Source organism: Sinohyriopsis cumingii, chromosome 13 (genome assembly GCF_028554795.1).
Source record: "Sinohyriopsis cumingii isolate HCF-2022 chromosome 13, ASM2855479v2, whole genome shotgun sequence".
Taxonomy (NCBI): Eukaryota; Metazoa; Mollusca; class Bivalvia; order Unionida; family Unionidae; genus Sinohyriopsis; species Sinohyriopsis cumingii.
Genome location: NC_142973.1, coordinates 23,356,172 through 23,377,363, shown reverse-complemented (window position 1 = coordinate 23,377,363; position 21,192 = coordinate 23,356,172). Strand labels below are relative to the sequence as shown.

The window sequence follows — 21,192 nt, the reverse complement described above, 5'->3', positions numbered from 1 at the left end:
ACGTTATCTTGACTCGACAGTCTTTGGAAATGTTGATGTAAGGATTGACTGATATAAATACTTGTCGATTTTTATCAATTTATTTTGTTAGGATTGCTTTCAAATGACACATTCAAATACTTTGCTTCCGTTTTAAAAGTTTCAAATCAACATTGCATTTGATTGATTCACCCAGATTACTCTTATATATTTCTCCAGCTCTTCAACAATGATATTTCTATAGAAACAGGGGCAATGATGAATAGAATATACTGGAGCCCTTACATTTCAGGTGCAATTCCTCTTTATTTATGAACAACAGCAACAATAACACTAATAATAATAATAAGATATCAAGCTCAGAGTGGGATGTAAGAGATTTATTTCCAATTTGATTTGCAGCAACTAGGGTTCCAAGCAATAGACATGTGATAAATAATGTACATATATTACCTTACTACAAATAAAAGTCCAAATATACTTACAGTTAAGTTAGGTAAATAATTCTATAATTTCATCCGCTGCAAGTTGAACTTAATGTAATACGTAGTTAAATAACACATGTTAGTAATTCAGCAACTGAGTATATGCTATCTGTGATAAATTCTTATTTTTTCTTTCTTTCAAGTAAAATAAATATGTTGTCTCGATTTTCAGAAAAAAGAAAGGGTTACGACATATGCATATGTTGAAGGGGAAGAACATAAAAATAAGGACATACCCCAACCTTCGTAATTTATGTGTTCGTTTCTTTGCAGATAAGCCAACAGTTAAGGTCAGTGAGTACAATTACAGCATAGAAATGGGAGATAGTTTGACTCTGCATTGTTCTATCGACGGCAGTGCGGTTAAACGGGTAGAATGGTTGAGAATTCTCAATACAGACATCTTCAATCCTCCATGAGGGTATTCTGGAACATTTCAAGCCCTTCACTGAAAATTAATATCGTTTGCTTAGATGATGTTGGAAAATATATATGCCAGGGAACGACAGAATTTGGAACAACATACAGTCAGCCGATCAGTGTCCAAGTATTTTGTAAGTACTGATTACTACTCGGATTATTATGAATAATTGTATATTCAGAGGTCTTTCCTTGTAAGCATCCTCGCCATTAGAGAAGAACAAAATGAGAGTGCAACCTTAAAGTACATATATCCGTAAACGCCATTATTATTTGTTAGTAAAGTTTTCGAACATTGAATCCTTGTTTTAATTTCAAACAAATCCAAGAGCTATGTCTGTTCCTCATTTTTGACAATCACTCAGCATTCCAAATTTAAATTCCTCTAGTACTTAACGAACATGACATTTAATCAATAGCCACTGCATGCAGGATTTGAGGGTAAAAGAGGTTCAAGGCTGCAGAATAAGTTTTGATATTGTTTTTCTTATATATTAAAGTCTCCTCGAATTCCGATTTCTCTTTATGAGATCCCCAACGAATAGGTGCATAGAATTATAATTGGTTTACGACCACAAAGTGAAAAGGTCAAGAATGGGTAAATTCTATAACTTGTCAAAGGTTTTCAGTTCTTCAACATTATATTTCTATATAGAGAGAGGGGTTGAATTGAATATAAAACATTGGAATCCTTACTTCCATCAGAATTTATTTAAATCAGAATTTATTTAAATTTTAACTTCACGATAAGTTCTCATGATACTTTGCCTCTAATGATCATGTCCACATGAATGCGAATTTTGCATTTAAAGAGATGGAGCAACGCATGTTGCAAGGAATGTGAAGGAATGATTTTTACTGCAGAAACAATGAATCGTGAAGAGAATAAGAAATACAAATTAGTGTTTTGATAGTCCGTCCCATTATAATTAAGATTATTGCACTGGTCGTACTTAATCTGCTTAATTAACATAAACAATTTGTAAGATTTATATTTTATAAATAGAAACAATATGAAAAAGATCTTCAGAGACAGAGAGAAAGAGACTAATTAGTTTTAAAAAAAGGGTTGATATGAAGCTGGTTTTTTAATTAAATACACAACGAAACAATATATATATATATATATATATATATATATATATATATATATATATATATATATATATATATATATATATATATATATATATATATATATATATATATTGTAACACAAAAGAAGCAAGCAAAGATGTAGTCAAACGAAAAGTAAACGATTCCCTATTTCAAAATGTATCGCGTATCCTGTACGTCAGATCTAGAAACAAAGCTGGACAACAGCTGACAGTGATACAATATACATAAACGTCAGCTGAAGAATTTCAGGTGTCTATGAAAATATATCGTATTGACTAAAATCTTTTGATGTATGTAAGTGTGTGTGTGTGTGTGTGTGTGTGTGTGTGAGTTTGTGTGAGTGTGCGTGCGTGCATGTATGTATGTATGTATGTGTTGTCTCTTTCATGTTCAAAATATCTTCACTGTATAATAAAGAAATGTGATTCATCTCTTCTCATCCGGATTATATTTGTATTTGATGGTATATTAAAATGATAAAACTTGCTTTGATTGGGATTGAAAAATTCTGAAGAATTTTGATCGATGTGTTTAGACGATAAGTACTTTAAAGTTGTAATATTTAGTGAGACAAAAGAGGTGGTTGATACATAAACAAACATAACACTCATGATTCAATAAGGGAAATAAGTATAACTAATTCTTGAAGTATCAATGATTTGAAAATGCAGTATAATATAATTTTGTTTTTTAAAAAAAACACTTTCACCTATATTTGCAAGGCTGCTCTTTAGTTCATAGTAGAAATATGTGAAAAAGAAGGCTTAATAGGTTGTATCCGATATTAGACGTCAAAGTACATTATCAGGTAAAATGTGTAACATTCAGCCATTTACACCCGTAATTCATTGGTGAAATACGAACCCATCGACATTGTTGTCAGTTTCTCCAGACAACGTCGTTGTTTCATCAGGATCGATTGTGCCAGAGATAAGTAAAATTGTAGATAAGAGCAGCCCTTATGTAGCTAAATTACAAATATAGCAATATATACAATCCATATGTTGCCAGGGACAAACATGGAGGGGTATTGTTTGAGTTGATTAACTTGGCGATAAATTCAATAGTGCGGAGCAAATCATATGTAGCAAATATCGACCAGAATTCAGAATTTACATCTCTCTCTCTCTCTCTCTCTCTCTCTCACACACACACACACACATGTATATGTATGTATGTATGTAGTTGTTGTTGTTGTTGTTGTGGGGTTTAACGCCATTTTTTCAGCACGATAGGCTATACATTGCGGCCAGTATTAATTGTATGTATGTATGTATGTATGTATGTATGTATGTATGTATGTATGTATGTATGTATGTATGTGTGTATGTATGTATGTATGTATGTATGCATGCATGCATGCATGTATGTATGTGTGTGTATGTATGTACATACCTACGTACATACGCACGCACGCACGCATGCATGGATGGATGGATGGATGTATATATTGAGAAATGTATGTATGTACTGATGTATGTATGGATAGATGGCTGGATGTATGTATAAGATTAACATAATGGCATAAACCGACATCCTTGCTAGAAACGGATACCAGGACATATGGGAAACCATTGTAATAATTCTAAGTCTTGTATTATTACTTGTGTGCTCTCAAATTAACACACTCTTACAAAATGTTTTAGGTTTGGCTTGCCTACCCATTTATTCTCATTTGGCACCATGGACAATGCCCGATTTATATAAAAAGAAAAATTATTTTCTTACAGCTAAACCAAGCATCCTGGTTCCTGTCTATGAATACCAAACTAAAAACGGCACAACTGTTGCACTTGAAGTACGAATTGGTGTTAGAATGCAAATTTTATTTGTACAGTGGGAGAAATATAAAGAAGAAAACCAACAATGGTTTCCACTTGAAAAGAATAGCAGACTTTTCTGGACCTATGCGGAGCCGTCTTTAAATATTGCTACAGCTCTTGTAGAAGATGATGGAAAATACAGAATCATTAGTAAAACAGCATGCCATGAAGTGACAAGCTCTCCCATTACGCTTACCATTTACGGTGAGTCAAGACTTCAGTCTGCACACCGCTCCAATATTTAAAATTAGTAACCAACATTTTAATATGCAAATATGATCATGATCACTCAATTTGAGAGATAAATAAATTCCGCTAAAAAATATAGTTTAATAAGTAATAGTTCTACAAGGATTACTTCCGAGTTCTCATTTTGCTATTGATTTAATACTCAGAATTACCTGCTAAATTTATAAGTATTGTGATTTTTTATAGTACGTGCTGCATATTTCATATGTGTGAATGATTGTAATTTTTTATTAACCTTCTTTTATTTAAATTATTTTCTAAATTCAAGTGTGTATTACGGTAAGTGAGATTTTAATGCTTTAAACATTTGTATTGTCAAACGGATAATATCCTGCACTAGGAAATACCTTCCTCGTTTTACTTTCACGTTACACTTCAGATTACAAGAAAATCTGAAAATAATTTTTCTCAGCTTTATTCTTTACCTTATTCTAGAAATATATCAATGCCATCCAGGGTTGATTTAACTGGAAATTCAAAATTTGAAACATTTTAGGTTTAGATTAATTTAATTCCGTTTTCTCAAAACATTTATAATATTGGCATTTGTTGGCAGTTCCAGTGAAAATAAAAGAATTGGAGACAAGACCAGTGGTTATACGTGAAGGCGATACAGTTGAAATCCGATGTATAGTGGATGGTAGACCAGAGCCCAAAGTCATATGGAGGCTTACCAATGGAACTACGATCGTTCCAAGCAGCTTGAAGAATGTGCAAGGAAATATTCTGATTCTAGAAAGCGTGACTAATTTGAATGAAGGAAATTACACTTGCATCGCTCAGAACAATTTTAGTAATGACGAATCTCTGATCTCTTTGACTGTGTCAGGTACGTGCTTAATGATAGTAGAAATACCTCGTTTGTATAGATGAACTCATTTTGTTCGTCGACTTGACGAAAGTTTACTGATAAGTCATACAATCAAACCCTCTGTTCCTACACCCTAAAGGAAATTATCAATCATTCAATCAACCAATCAATGAAGCAAACAAATAAAACTCCTCCTATATGTTACTTTTATCTAGCCTTCGTCAACTAAAACTATCCATTAAAATTTGTAGGAACTGCTTAATGTATCTAAAATTGCTGTACAGTTATATCTTTGAACTTTTGTATACAGATACGTACATTTCAGATTCGTTCAGCAATTTTTTTGTGCGCCTAGTCAATTTTGACATTGTATGACGTAAATTTGTACTTCTACCCACCGCCCTTTTTCAGAAGTACCTTACTCCCACTTTATTCCATTAAATTACATACATGCAAAAAGACAGACATACATAGAAAATTTTGAAGAAGGTATTTTCTCCCTTTATTCCATTCTTCACGGTACTGATTAAGTCATTATGTTTACATTCTTGTTATGTCTCAGTGGTCATGATTTGTTCTTGTGCCGTGAATACTGGTACGATGGCAGAGTTTATCTTTCTTTCATAACGGATTAAACCACATGGTAAATTTAAAGCTGAGGATGAATCTGTGCCTCGCACAATCATCAGTTGCTGCTTTAAACTGTTGATGCAATACTGAAGAAAGTGTTACTGCACAGATTTTGTTGCTAGTGCTGGGGGGGGGGGGGGGCTATTGATTCATCGGTTGTAGATGAAATTGGACCATAGTGTAAAGTACTGATAAATGCAGGATTTAAGCCACAGATTCTTGACCCCATATGTAAATATACATGTAGTAAAGAACAGACGCTTTAATTTATACCGTGAAAATCTACTTTGGAGAAACCCCAACTAAGTCAAATTGACATCGACATACTTGAATGTTTCATATTAAAAATGTTGTATAACTTGAATACCAGTGTGAATGAACCTATCACCAATGTATGCTGAATTACTATAATACATTTAGATACTTAGTTATCTAAACATATTGACAATAGTATGCCTCCTCAAGCTGTGTTAAAATTAAAGACTGAATTGAAATTGTAAAAAATATTATTTTCTTTACATGTGTTGAACTTTATCATAAATCGAGTACTTGAAGGTATTATAAATATCATCTTTATATTGTGTCGGACACATTGCAATATTCGCAATTGCTCAAAATGGCCAATTTTGTGAAGACGATGTCCAAAAGATGGTTGAGACACTTCATAAGATGACAGGTAAACCGATGAAGACCTTCTTCAATGGATGAAAGACTACACTGAATAATCTGAAGGCCTCATTCCCAGCAGACACTGATTTTGCAGACCCCCAAATTAAACAATTCACTCACAATATCACAAGTTCTCATATTTTTCTGTGGACCTATCACCTAAAACTAACACCTGTTACGATCTGAAACTACAGTAGTCATTTCAAGGAAAGAGTGCTCGTTAGCTGAATGGTATGATGCTAGGCAAGGAATTGAGATTACAGATTGGATGACATTTTGGAGATAAAAATATCACACGGTCAGACATAGATGATCCAAAACAGATATTATGCAAAGGACCATGTTTTGGACAGGGATACAGCAACATATCAAGCGTGTGACAGGTCGTAAATACGATACATTTCAAACTTTTGACAAGATTAGGGTGGTTGTGTATCGGATAGAGTAGGAACACAGCAAAAACAAGAAGAGATCGAAGCAAAGGTATGTCATCTACATCAAAGAGGGTTGCTCATACTAACACTAAAGCAGAAATTAATGATCTTAAAGGTATTGCTATACCGCTACTTGATGTATCTTCGTCAGGTATTTTAATGATACACTGCCATTTGAGAAGACCACTAGCACATCAGTTAAGGCTACCATGAAGAATCATACTGGATCAGTGTAGTAAATGTAATAAAATTCTTTCAAGAATCATATTGGATCAATATCTTAAATATAATAACATTCCTTCTAGTGGGTTATATGCCTGAAAACATCAAAAAGTAAATCATACATTACATTACCTGCGAATGAATTTTATCTCTAAATTAAAATACCAGAAATTCTCATTTTTAACAGCTAGAACGTCATTCATTATTAGTGTTGTGTGTGTATGAAGGTAGTAGTAGGATTGATTAATTTGGGTGCAGTATGGCTAATCGATTTGTACCCCCCACCTTTCATCCCGTTTCACAAGTACCTTAAGCTCTGTTTTCCATACAATTACAGACAGACAAACATGCAGGCATGCATACTTTTGAAGAAGTTATTTTCCCTTTATTTCCTATTGTGATAGAAATAATAAAGACACTCTTGCTATGTCCCAATGGCCATGCATTTTCTATCTTTTCTGTCATTATAGGTAACAGGTTATAAAAGTCCTGAGTATGATCTCTATCTATTTAATAAATTCCTATAAGAGTGGATATCAAACATGTTTATCGTGAATTTTCACAATGAAAATCCTCTGTAATTGATTACTGGAAAGAAAAATTTATATTTTATGTATAAGAAGTTTGGCCACAGTTACCAATGGAAACAAGTGGTGATTCTGAACCTTGCATGATCAGCATTAGCTCCTCTAGGGGACTGATACCGCATTGAATAAAGTGTCAGTGTTCAGATTTGGTCCCAAGACTAAAGACTGGGGATACTACTGGGGATTTTTGGGGTGATAAATGGAGTAAATCTACTGCACCTGTTGTTCAGTTGGTGACCACTTGCAACCTTCTGGCAGGACTTATTACAGCTAGGATTTCTTCTATAAGGAACCATTCAGTTTCCTTCTTAGAAAGAAACTATTATCCTGCATAATTAATGCTTCACGAGCAGTGCCTATGATTTCAGGCCTGAATTGCAGCAACAAAACCTTAGTTTGGACTTTAACTTAAGTCTAAAATTCAGTGACCTGGTTGGCTGAAATTTAAATCCCACTTAAACTGTAATAAGCAGATGTTTGAAGGCTGGATTGATATATTTGGTCGAAACTGGGTTTAAAATACTGTGACTTTTGCACCTGATATTCTGGAGTATTACCGACCTTACACATTACTTCTTATTACTAATTTTCATTTAGATCTTCCGGTTATCAATCAACAAGATAAAGAAGACCTAACTGGTAGTTCATTAGAGAAATATGTGGTCCCTGGCGTATCCGTTGTCGCCTGCGTGGCCTTGATCGCTTTGATTGTAGTCGTTATATTGATTAGAAGGAAGCGCCTGAAAGGACGTACAGGTAATACATGTCATCTAATCTTTAAATAGTTAACGCATTGGATGAGACAAAGACGTAATATGAAACTAAATATTAAAAGCTGCGTTCAGTTATATTTCCTTTCCAGCCCAGGATGACCTTAGTTATGCAAAAGACATGCACTATGCCTTGGACTCAGTATACCATTTATACATTTATAAATAGTGTTTTTCTTTGGTGCCATGCTAGTTGTCTCAGTTCTACGAGTCATCGACTGTATTTAATGATACTGATAACTTTAGAGCTATGTCTAATGCATCATCAATTTTTTTAACAGAATTGCCCGATTCTGGAGATCTGCAACCGAAGCTAGATTTACAATACTTCAGTATTGATTTAAACAAACTTAAAATTATGGTTGTATTGTACACAATGTTTAGATTATTCAAACTTAAAACTGTGGTTGTATTGAACACAATTTTCGGATTGTTCAAACTTAAAATTGTGTTTGTATTGAACACAGTATTTAGATTGTTGCTGCATTTGACTTTGGCTGTAAAACCTCCACGTTAGTAAATACGGCAAGAGACTCATAGTGCTCAATTAACTCATAGTGCTCAATTAGAGCGAAGTCGTAATTGTACAAATGTTTTGTTTTCTTCTTCATACTAAAAGGTTCCGGTTTGAAACTTGCCAGTCGCATTCAAACTTTAAGCCTGTTCTTGTTTTCGATTGTTAAAAGTGAAGCTAAATTTAGTGAGTACTTCATTTTATCATTTCATCTTACTTTTATTTATCTAATATATAAAACATTGCTTCAAGGTCTCATTATACACTCCATACCATGTTCTGAAAATCTGCAATTAATTAATGTTCATTTTTATTCTTTTCTTTGGTAGATAAGCCAAATTCAGGAATAAGAAGGTAATGTTTTTCATTCTACTCGTTGAAATGAAATAAATAGTACTTTAAATTATATATTTTCTGCAACTGTTAATTTTTCAACGAATTAGCGGATTTGATGCGGAATCAACAGTTTTGCAGATATTTCATTAAAAAAAGAAATTCTTTACAATTATATGCTCTTTTCCCACGTCATCTGTCACCAATACGAAAATATAAAATTCTGGAAGAAATTAAAATGATTGACCTTACACTGATTCAGAATATTTTCTTTCTTTTCTCTTCTTAACGCTGCATTGTAACAATTATAAGATGAAAGTAAAACTAACAGATCTGCATATATGTTGCAAGTATATTAGACATAAAACTGTATGCACGTCTAATGTGTCATGGCATAATGAGAGGAACCAGTCGGGCTCCTATTGTCATGCTTCTATTGTCAGGCTCCTATTGTCAGAATCCTATTAAAAATGGAATTCCCGCGCAGACAAGTTTCATACAAGTTTTATATTATAGATTTTTCGATGAACTGTTGCGGAGTTTGTATATCAAATGCTTGTGATCACCTTGGTATCAAATTTGAAAGAAAATACGTATAGACAAGATAATGAGAAAAATGTCCATTATATTTTTATGCAAATTATTTCATGATTGATTATATTGATTATATGCCATTTTCTATCTTATTATCTATGCATCAATACCATATTATTTTGAGTAAATAAATGTGCGAGAAAATCAGTAATCATATAAAGTCTGCTTTTCATTCTTGTGCAGTACAAATGGACAACAGCAGCCTTCACCTTCTAAACATATTCAGAGGGGTGAGTTCGTCTCTCTTGTCTCTCACATGCATATACTGTCTTTATATTTAATTTGCTTGCACAAATATACTAACTCGCTTTCCCTATATTCAAGTTCGTCAGTAGCAGCATCATAAGCAGCATCAACAACAACACTATCAACAATATCTGTGTTGATACTCTAATAATAGATAGCCTTGCCTATAGGATTATTTTATACCAAAAGGTCAGCAGACCATCAAATCATCATTTAAATCAAACTATATGTCAAACTTATTTTACCTAAGTTGTCCATGACAGTATAAGATTTTTTGCTTTTCCATCTGAAATTCGCTTTTCCATCTGAAATGCACCCAAAGAACATATAGATTTAGGCTACCATTACGTGACTGTTATTGTTGTTTTCTGTGCTTTTTGTGTCGTTTTTGTTATTATTATTATTATTATTATTATTATTATTGAACAATAGGAAATGATCATGCGAAGTTTTATGTTCATCTATCGGGAGATATGACGTATGCAGAAGTGATTCGAAAGTCTAACAAAAATATTGATGGAAACAAGAATACTGGGGACACCAGCATATCACAATCTAATACATATTTCAATGGAAGCAATAGTACTAGGGTCACTGATACATCACAGGTTGTAAGTATAATTATTTTTAAAAAAAATTCTTCGTTGTGTTACATTTCACCATTGATTTAGATTTTCTCCATCCATCGATTCAGGTCTCACCCGCGAGGGGGCAGTGACATATACATATATATATATATATATATATATATATATATATATATATATATATATATATATATATATGACATACATACACACATTCATAAACACGCATACATACACACTTGTTTACTTTAACGCAGACATCAATGCATAAATACATTGTACATAGAATGCATACTTAAATTCATACGTTTTTGCATATTCGATATGTATTAGATTCATATGATAACTTTATGTGTGACAAACGACACACGTTTAAACTGATTATATCCCCTCTGAAAGTTGGATGGATGTGTTGTCTTGACAACATGGTAATCAAATACTTTTTTATTTTCGTATTAGATGTTGCTTAAGTAATAGATGCACCAATGATGTTGTTTTATTCACATAAGATAGTTTTTTTTTAATAAAAAACAAATTTGGCAGGTTAATAATCCTCTTGGAATGCATTTCTTGAGTATTATATGTATGCTTTTTGTGCGTATAAGTTTTACCCATATATTTTTTAATACAAAAGTAATGTTCTTTATTTATAAAAAAAGACTGATTCGTTTATACATGATCAATCTGACGAATTCGAATAGATCTTTCTTACTTTGCGTTATATACGGGGTCATTGTGGTAATTTCTAAAGCAAGAAAGTTTGTTTTTTCCTGTAACATTGATCTTTATTTAATACAAATAACAGATTTTGTCTTGCATGCAGGTCAATATTATCCTTCTAGTGCTGATAGTGTACCTCCTTTAGTTGAACACACAATACAATATAATTTGTATATACATACACACATACACGTCTAAAAATCTGCATAAATTTCTATATAGCTTCCACAATGAAGTTTTGGAACACTCTACCGGATCCAACACATGAAACAGATTATCTAATATTTAAACATAAAATTTGACCTACATATAATCATTTCCCTCGTTATTATTACACAGGTAACAGAAAAACATTAATTATTCCTAATAGGATAATAAACAGCAGCAGTGATAGAAATAATGGTTTATTTTGATTTTTTGCTGATAGCTTATTGTGCATGTATAGAGAGAACGATGAGACTGCCTAACATTACAGTTTTAGTTGTAAGAAATGTACAATACCAAGTACCATTGACACAAAGAACGAACAATTTCAGGCACATGAACGCGAACAAAATATATATTTACATACTATTTTGTTGCATTGAAACGTGTATTACATAATATAAGCCTAATATATCTGGGAGACAAAGCAATGGCAAATAAGGAATTCCAATTTGCCAAGAAGACCATTCTTTTGCAACAACGTCAGTGCATCTCCTCAAGAAATACCCCATGTACCTCTCCACACTTCTCGGTCAGATTATCCAGATGTTAAATGATTTCTGTGTTCAATTTTTGGTATGTTGCTTATACACTAGAAAACTGTACTTCCAGCCACATTGCGGTTTTCAAAATCGTCTAACCCCACCCCCACATATATATTTGATAAAGGGTTCAGCCAAAATCCAGTTCGAGTTTAAATCAGACATGCAGGATTTGGCAAAGTTTTGGATGCTGTGCTCCTTTAGTGATCGTGTCACGACGGTGGATTTATGCGTCGGTGCGTGTCATGGAGTATATGCATACTTCGGAAGAGTCGATAGCATTCCACAACTTTTGGCAACACTTTGGAGGCTTAATATGTCCTGTGACACTAGCAAAGCGAGATACAGGTACCAGGACGACCTGGCCTTTTGCATCGAAACTAATGCGTATAAACCTCTCTTGACAGTCCAGCTATTTCGAGTGATTTGGTCTCTGATCCTTTCCTACGATCCAAACTTTATTTTCTCTTGAGATGGGTTCCAACATGTAAATCCATGTTTTATCAGTTTTGACAATCTAATTCAAGCGTCTCTGGTCATCCCTTTCACATCTGACAAGTGTATGTTTGGCGATTTCAACCCAAGTCAGTTTTCGACAAACCGTCAACAAGTGCTGGTCATATGTAGCAAATACCGTTCTGAGCGTCAAATGATTCTTCAGTATATTAAACACAGCTGACGAATTATTGGCGGTGAAAATAAAAGTATCCTTCAGTGTGTATCGAGCGTCTTCATCAATCATTCCATTCACAGCAGACACTTCGAGCTTACCAACTGCAAACAGCGATTTTCCAGAATGTGGGTTCACTTTCCATGGTTTCGCGACAATCTTAACAAAAAACAAACACGGAACTCCCTCAAAGTTGTAAGTCATAACAGATAGTTGTCCGTAAACTTTATGGAAGTTGGACTTTATTTTAATCTTAGGGTACCCAAAGAAGGTCGTGATTTTACCGTATGCTATTTTGCTTATTAGCATACTTGTTCTCCTTCTCTGACATTTTTACCTCACTGTCATTTACCTATGTCATATAACTTCAAATGTCTGACGTGCTACGTTTGCAGCTGCAGATCGTTTAATAGAACAATCTTTTGACTATCGAGCGGCATATAATTTATTGACAGGTTCAAAGAAACAAAATTGTATGACTAAATATTCTGAACTTTTTATTCTTGGTATAAAAAGGGCTTTTCTAAAATTGTTTCAGGCAGTTAAAATCTGGGTCATCTGAGGTTAAAATGCAACTGAATCGTCGTACTGACAAATTTTGAATAGTACTTATGCCACAGTGTAAATTTTAGTGGAACGCAAATTTCCTGAAAATAACCATATTTTTAAGACTTAAAATATCTTTACAAAAGCTATTATGTACGAAGAACAGAAATGTTTTTGAGTAATGTAATGATAAGTATTTATTTATGCATCGATTTACGATGCGAGGGAAATTTTACTCTGAAGATAAAAGAGTTTAAAAGTTATAGGAAAATATGATCTTGTTTAAGTTTAAACTTTATTCTTCCGTCAATACGCAGACTGTGAATATCATACTTTCATGTATTTCAAATATCACAAAATCATAAAATTACTACCTACATGCCTTCCGACTTATATAACTTTATCTATATATAAATTTGTTTGGAACTGTACTTCAGGATTGGCTACTGGCACTACAACAACTACTTCAAATTTTGGGTTCTACAACCATTCGTAAATTCCTGGCATGATTCTGCTTTTTTCAACATATTCCTGAACAACGATGACCGTATTTCAACCAAAATTAGCACAGAGCTTTTTGGCACCAAGTCTTATTAATTATCTACCAACGCTAACAATCCGCTATCAAATATGGCTTCCGTTCCTAGTCTATAAGACAGATTACAGCATCACTTGATAGGAATCATCCTGGTATATTAGCCTTTTATTGTGTATTCAAATATTCTTATCTGCTATAAAACATGGTCATTGCCACTAAACACAGAAAAAGACATTGTAACTATTCCTTCTTGAATATTTTTTAATACAATTTTGGGCCAGCTTAATAACTTTTCTGCTTAAAGGCTTATCAAGACTTTGTAAATATATCCGCCGTCATTAAAAAGGAAAACATATTCTAGCAACTTCATCTCCAAAACCTATTAATAAAATCAGACCACATTAACACAAAAATATATCTGACAGAAGGCATTTTAAGTTTACTTGAATTATTCAGTTCCGCATTTAAAGAATGCTTCAGATACTAAAACCACAAATCTGTAAATGACTTGTATTAAATATAACACCATAATGAAGTGGATCATGCCATGTACTAAGACATTTAGCTAACTGGGCAAATATGAGGCAGGTGAGCGATCTTAATCACTATGTTGTTGATCGTTTCTCCATCAAATATTAAAACTTTTTCCTTAATTTTGCATATTTTTACATATGCCGACATTTTGCTTCGGCGTTTCAAACATTGCAAGGGTTAGGCTTTTGTCCAGAAGAACAATGCTGTTATCATTTAGTCTCCGACAGTAACATTTTTTATGGGCCTCGTCTGTCGTATGCATGTAAATCATATTAGGCAACTCTACACATGTGAGATAAATAACATCAGCACATTAAGAGTAATACTACTACTACTACTAATAATAATAAGAAGAAGAATCTTTAATCAGCGAGCCGTCATCAACAACACCTATCCAACAGTAAAACCTAAATCATCGACTCAAATCGCGAAAATCACATTCCGCGCGAATTGAAGCACACACGAGTCAGTGATGTGGGAGGGGAGTATCGTTTGATCCCAGACACCACCAAGCGGTGTTTTAGTCAACATTTAGGAGGGAGATGTAGCCTTTGAAGGCAGTTTTAGGCACTCCGATGGCGGACGTTGATAACAGTAGCAACAACTGCGACTCCACTCCATCATCGTCCTCATCAGCCACAACGAGAACGAAGAGGACGACAAAGATGATAACGCTACTACTACTAATAGCGATAATAGTCTTCTTTCTTTGTCTTCTTCTTCTTCTTAAAGTTTCTACCTGAATCATTTCTAGGATGGTATTTTTGTCAGTACTACAATATCTCTTAGAAGATATGTGACTTGCTTTTTTGAAGATATTTTTAATAATAAAAATGGACACTTTTATTAAACCATGATACTTAAAAATGTAAAATTATATGTATTTTTTTCAGTATATGAATATAAACAACATATATGCTACAGTTCAACAAGGTTCCTCAATCTCAAATTCCAACAGCTATATTAACGAAGAGACAGAGTCAGAAAATACGCAGGTAAACGTTCCTCATTCCCCTTTACCCCACTCCTCCTCCTCTGCTTTGAGTTATAACATGACCTGAACCTTGTGCATGCACATGTAAGGTCTGTTGCTTACGCAATGTTTACGTAACGTATCGATTTGGTTCGCGTCAAGGCGCAGAATACATTCGTTTTTGAAGGTACTGCAGCCATTCAGACATAACTGTACTCGAAATTTATAGCAAACTTGCAAACTGACCCACCATTCCAATACTGAATAACTGTCCACCATTGCGATACTAAATTACTGTCCACCATTGCAATACCAAATTACTGTTCCATTTCGATGTTGCAGAGGAATAATCTCAATGCTTCAACCTCGCTCACTCTCACTGTGCTGGTTTGTCAATCAGAATGTCAGTCTTACCTCAACTAATCCAGATCTCTCTCTCTCTCTCTCTCTCTCTTTGTTGTTCAGTCAGCATGTCAGTTTCGCTTCAGTGGATCCAGATCTCTCTGTCTCTGTTTTTGCTTGTAAGTGGTAAAATTGACAGATAAAGCCAATCGACACAAACAGAGAGAGAGAGAGAGAGAGAGAGAGACAGAGAGACAGAGGCAGGCGGAAACAGAAAGAGAAATTATCAAATTAGCAATTATTCGTAAGGCTTAATAATGGATTGGATCAGCTGCAAATAACTTTAAACGTTTGAAATACATCTTGTTCTTTCGTCATTTTACCAGCATATTCCTCACTCGTTATGATTGACTCACCGGTGATCGAATTTTCACTGTTGTTCCTTTCTTTCTTAATTTCAGCCAACTTCACGTTCCTAAGCTTCTCTACCATTTGTTTAAGCGATATGAATAAGTCTAGAAAGTCATAAAAAGAAGCAAATTAACAATTTACAAAATGATTGGGAATAACAACAACAGCTGAAACCTAAATTTTGTAGCAAACACTGTACAGGGAGGTGAAGAATTCATTCATATCACCGATATCCAGTTTCATGTAGTCAGTGTTGACTCCTTTGGAAAGATAAGCATGTGTATATGTATGGGGTATAAATAAAATAAATGCATAGTATGTACGCTGTATTTTTCTTATACCACTCGCTGAACAAATATTTAATTCAAAGGAAACTTGGCAAGCTTAGCCTCCTCTTAATAAAAATGAATACATGGCATATCAAAGCTATTCATAATATTATATATGGTATCGTTATATCCGAATTATCTTAGCAGGCATCGATTACAAAAACCGAGACTTTTTTCTCCGATTTGATTTAAAAAGTGACAAATCTTATATATATATATATATATATATATATATATATATATATATATATATATATATATATATATATATATATATATATATTTATATATATATGTGTGTGTGTGTGTGTGTGTGTGTTTGTGTAATCGGACACTATTCATAGTAATTTTGGGCATTTTGTTGGGGGTTGGTACTTATTTTCAAAAAAATATATTGACAACTAATATGTATGTATGTATGTATGTATGTATGTACCAACCCGGACAACAGGCTCATCATTGCTGGGAATAGTGTCCGATAAAGTGTTTCACAGAGATTTCTATGAGTTGTATGGAAAAGAAATGGATTGTGCATACTTGACAAAAAGAATCCACAGCTGTTGAACTGTATCAAGCAGGAATGAATGTGTGAATTACAAGTCTGACAACATAATTAATTTTGACCATGCTTCTTAAATATATCACTGACAAATGTTGAAGCAAACTAAATTTAAATACTAAATTTAGATATTTTCGCAGGTGAAAAGAAATGAAGAGCTGAACTACGCAGAGCTTGAGTTCGGTTCTAACGCACAGGATGAAAACAACAGCGTCGTCATCCGAGGGTTCCCATCCAATACAATTTATACAGAAGTAGTAGTCTTCACCCAATAAAAGGACCAAGTCAATTGCATGCATGATCATGGAACAGAGACACGGTTTGATGTGCAATGGAACATATTGGTGTTTCTGTACATGTTTTAAACATTGCCAATTTGCTGGTATCTGAATGCAATATAAGGGTTTCTCAAGTGCATATATTTTTGGTCAGATAAAACATTGTACAGCATTTTTCCTCATACAGTGGTGAACTTAAAAATGTATATTCCAGCTGAATAACTTTAATAAAGACATGATACCATTTCATTGAATTTCCCGGTGAAATGTCTTAAAGATAATTTGAGAAAAGTCACTCTTATATAAATGTGCCATCCTAGAGCTTTTTTAATGACTGAATTTATAAAGCAGCACAGTAAGAACACTAAACGTCGACGAACACTTGTTACATAACGTCTACAACGTTGAGTCTATCCGTATGCATCTTTAATCTGGAGTCTATGCGTATATTTTAATTAGGTTTTCCACACCAATTCGTGGAGGGAATATAGAACCAGATAACAATAATTATCTTATGACTAAATTGTAATTTGATTTAATGTAACCATGTCATACTATTTCTTTAGGTTAATATGCACATGTAAGTTTCTACAGGTAACGTGTATAATAACGTGCTATAATGCTATAAGGTCATGCTACTCAAAGGACAACGACGGTAGGATCCGAATGCCTTTGAAAGTAATATTTAAGAGTTTAACGTTGTTTTTTCTGAGTTTATCGTGGTATAAACTCTCAGTTGCTGACTCACACGGCAAATAACGTCATTCTGACGTTTAGTCAAATAAAACTAGCAGTTTTTTAAGGTGATAAATAGAAGGTTACATATGTTCTTCTTTCAAATGAATAGACTTCGATATCTTGCTCGCCATGTTTCTCATTAAATCCTCCGTTTATTGCATAACTACCGTGGTGTGTAGGTTAATATAGCGATATAATATGTTGCCCAAACTATACACGTTTCATTGCATCTTTTAACATCAAATATAACGTTATGACGTCATATAGGTCCCAAGAACAGAACAGAACGTAAAGGTGTTTCAGAATTGCAGGCTACTAGCCAATAGTAATAGAAAATGTACACATCCACTTTGCAGAACAAACGTAATATATCCTTCTTTGACTGATTTGTTAGTGGAATATACAGTATACAAATCTTTAAAACTTGAAATTTCACCTATTTTCATACTTGATACGACACTTATGAGTATTTATATCAAAGGATTAATATTGTCAATTATTTATAGATATTTTTGCCTTATATTTTCTGCGTTATCCTTACATAACCTAATCCATCAGAAAATGATAAATTTATTACTTTACCGGCCAAATACACTTACTAGCGTCATCCAGTTTCTTTAACACCACGTAACATTGGTAGGGATAACTATTACAGGGTACAGTGTATATGTAAACTCTGTTTCCCATACTGTGCACAGCTGAAGATTCATGTCACACTCAATGGATATAATCGACATTCATCGAGAACGACAGCGTTATAACATACTTTTGACAGCATTTATGATGAACAACCGTTATTTCTGATGCATATCTAACGTTTTAGTATCAAGAATTACATGGAAAATTACACCGAGAAAAGTAACTTTCCTTTAGGGTGTCGATTGCAAACAATATTTATGCCATTATTTATTACATAACCATCTAATCTTACATGGCTGCCAGTATTTATTCCAAAGATTTTTGAACCGTGCGCTCGTTGATCTCGTTCCAGCTACAGCAATGATAACATAGAGGTGACATTCTACGATGTAAATCATATAAAATTCCAAATTGACACAAAATTCATTTCAGTTTCAGGGTTTCCAAAATATGGTCTGCATATTTTTTCAAAAATAATTTTCAAAGATGAATTTCCCTTTGTCCATTAATATTTCTGAGGAGTCGAATTTGTTCATTAAATCTAATGATAAAACTGACATTCATTTGCAACATAAACGGTGACTTTCAGACAGACAGCAGCCGCTTGTTTGACTATGACACAAATTTTAAAGAATTACATCTGTTACAAACGTGTTGACACTTTTCCATCACTGGGGTACATGCAGGGAAGTGTATGTTTGTTTACATTTTAAACTCTTGCGGCTGTTCAAGCAGAAAATAGGAAATCAGTACTGATTGTTAGAATTTTCGTCCTAAAATATCTAAAGGAATATTAAACATCTAGTCTGCATGTTAGAAAGAGACCGCATCTTCGTTTTCTTAAAATTATATACTTAGAATATCACATTTAAGTTGAATGCATCACTATTTATTTTTTGCATTAAATGAAAACATAAAGATATAGAGCTTGAAAGTACTGTAAATTAATTAACTTTCAGCGTAATACTGAATGCAGATAGTAACTGTTAGTCAGTAAAATTGGCTTGGAAGTAGAGTGTGTGTACTCAACAAAAGTAGGGTCTGTGTACTCAATAAGTAGAGTGTGTGTACTCAATAAGTAGGATGTGTGTACTCAATAAGTAGAGTGTGTTTACTCAATAAGTAGAGTGTGTATACTCAATAAGTAGAGTGTGTGTACTCAGTAAGTAAAGTGTATGTACTCAATAAGTAGGGGGTGTGTACTCAATAAGTAGAGTGTGTGTACTCAATAAGTAAAGTGTGTGTACTCAATAAAGAGTGTGTTTACTCAATAAGTAGTGTGTCTGTACTCAATAAGTAGGGTGTGCCTATTCAATAAGTAGGTTGCCAGAAAAAGCATCACTTACTGATCTAAAATCTATGTTCCATTTGGGAAGTGAGGAAAAGAACCACTTGCCCATGACTGCAGTTTAAATCCACTTATATGTCTCATACAACATTTTTTTTTAAAATTCTAAAATAAATCACTATATCTATACCTTCAATGTAGACAGACAGAGGACGCAACTTCACTATATATACATACATACATATATATATATATATATATATATATATATATATATATATATATATATATATATATATATATATATATATATATATTGAAAAGAATGAGAGAATAAAAATAGGACATATAATAAATGCAAAACCAGATAAGCATTTTGTTCCGGGTTGTGGGAGGGGGAGAGAACTCGCTTGATACGGCGTGATGACCTCGGCATATCCATAAGTCTTATCAAACTCGATCTTTCCGCCCATTCAGAACAAAACACTTATGTAGTTTTGTCTATGTATCATATCTGACATAGTGTATAATTCTTCAAAGAAATTTAGTTTTTGTTGATTGGTAATTCAGCATATTATAATTGTTAGTATATTAATCCAGTATCATGTATATTTGCTTCTTTGGTCACAGTTCAAAAAAGATTGAAAGAAATTGTACCATTGCTTTTTGACTTTATTGATTGCATGTACTGTAATGGTACAATTGCTTTTTGACTTTATTGATTTCATGTACTGTTTTCCTTTCTTTGCTCTTTAAAACTTGTCGAAACTATCTTGGTTCGTTTCTCGAATGAACACGAACTTTACCATTTTCTTCGTACAATTTTGTTTTTACATAAAAAGGTATAATGGATTTTCTACTACGAATATAGGCGTCTAAATAAACATTTATACTTTCAATCTATGCGTGTTTAGTAACAGTTGTTTCACCATTTTGGGTTTATTACTGTCGTTATCAACTCCCGGGGTTTGCAACCTCCCTGGGGCTATAGTGTTAAGTCTATCACTGTAAAAAATATTTTCATATAAATATATCAAGATTATTTTACACATTCAGTGATCGTTTACATGCACCAGATTGTGAGAATCTTCATTATTGCTCATACAGTCAGAGAAAAATGTATTATACTCTTATTTAAAAATCTTATCATCATCATCATCATCAGTGGCTGACACAAATAGATTGATCGACGAATTTAAGCTACATTAGATCGAGATGTGAGTGGTTTCAAATCTACCAATCCTTCAAACAATTCTTACAATGAGAAACAGTTGAGCTGACACTACTACATGACTCATTACAGTGCTGTCATTATTTACAATACATGTTACGTAACCATCTTTACTACTGGAAGTCTACCTGCAAGTACCTTAAAATGTCTACATATTTCCATGACAGTCCAAAATTAT

General features: G+C 33.4%; 1 protein-coding gene across 1 annotated transcript in view; it reads left to right on the top strand.

Moving 5' to 3' along the window:
* LOC149785052 (contactin rig-6-like) overlaps positions 1 to 20,682 on the top strand; it is a 29,078-nt gene extending 8,396 nt beyond the window's left edge. The window contains exons 4-12 of the mRNA XM_089978769.1: positions 738 to 1,018; positions 3,734 to 4,030; positions 4,632 to 4,904; positions 8,026 to 8,184; positions 9,042 to 9,066; positions 9,823 to 9,869; positions 10,318 to 10,496; positions 15,120 to 15,221; positions 16,981 to 20,682. Coding sequence (XP_089834895.1) covers positions 841 to 1,018; positions 3,734 to 4,030; positions 4,632 to 4,904; positions 8,026 to 8,184; positions 9,042 to 9,066; positions 9,823 to 9,869; positions 10,318 to 10,496; positions 15,120 to 15,221; positions 16,981 to 17,115 — 1,395 coding nt within the window. The 5' untranslated portion in view covers positions 738 to 840 and the 3' untranslated portion in view covers positions 17,116 to 20,682. The remainder of the gene's footprint in view (positions 1 to 737; positions 1,019 to 3,733; positions 4,031 to 4,631; positions 4,905 to 8,025; positions 8,185 to 9,041; positions 9,067 to 9,822; positions 9,870 to 10,317; positions 10,497 to 15,119; positions 15,222 to 16,980) is intronic.
* Positions 20,683 to 21,192: the final 510 nt, after the last annotated feature.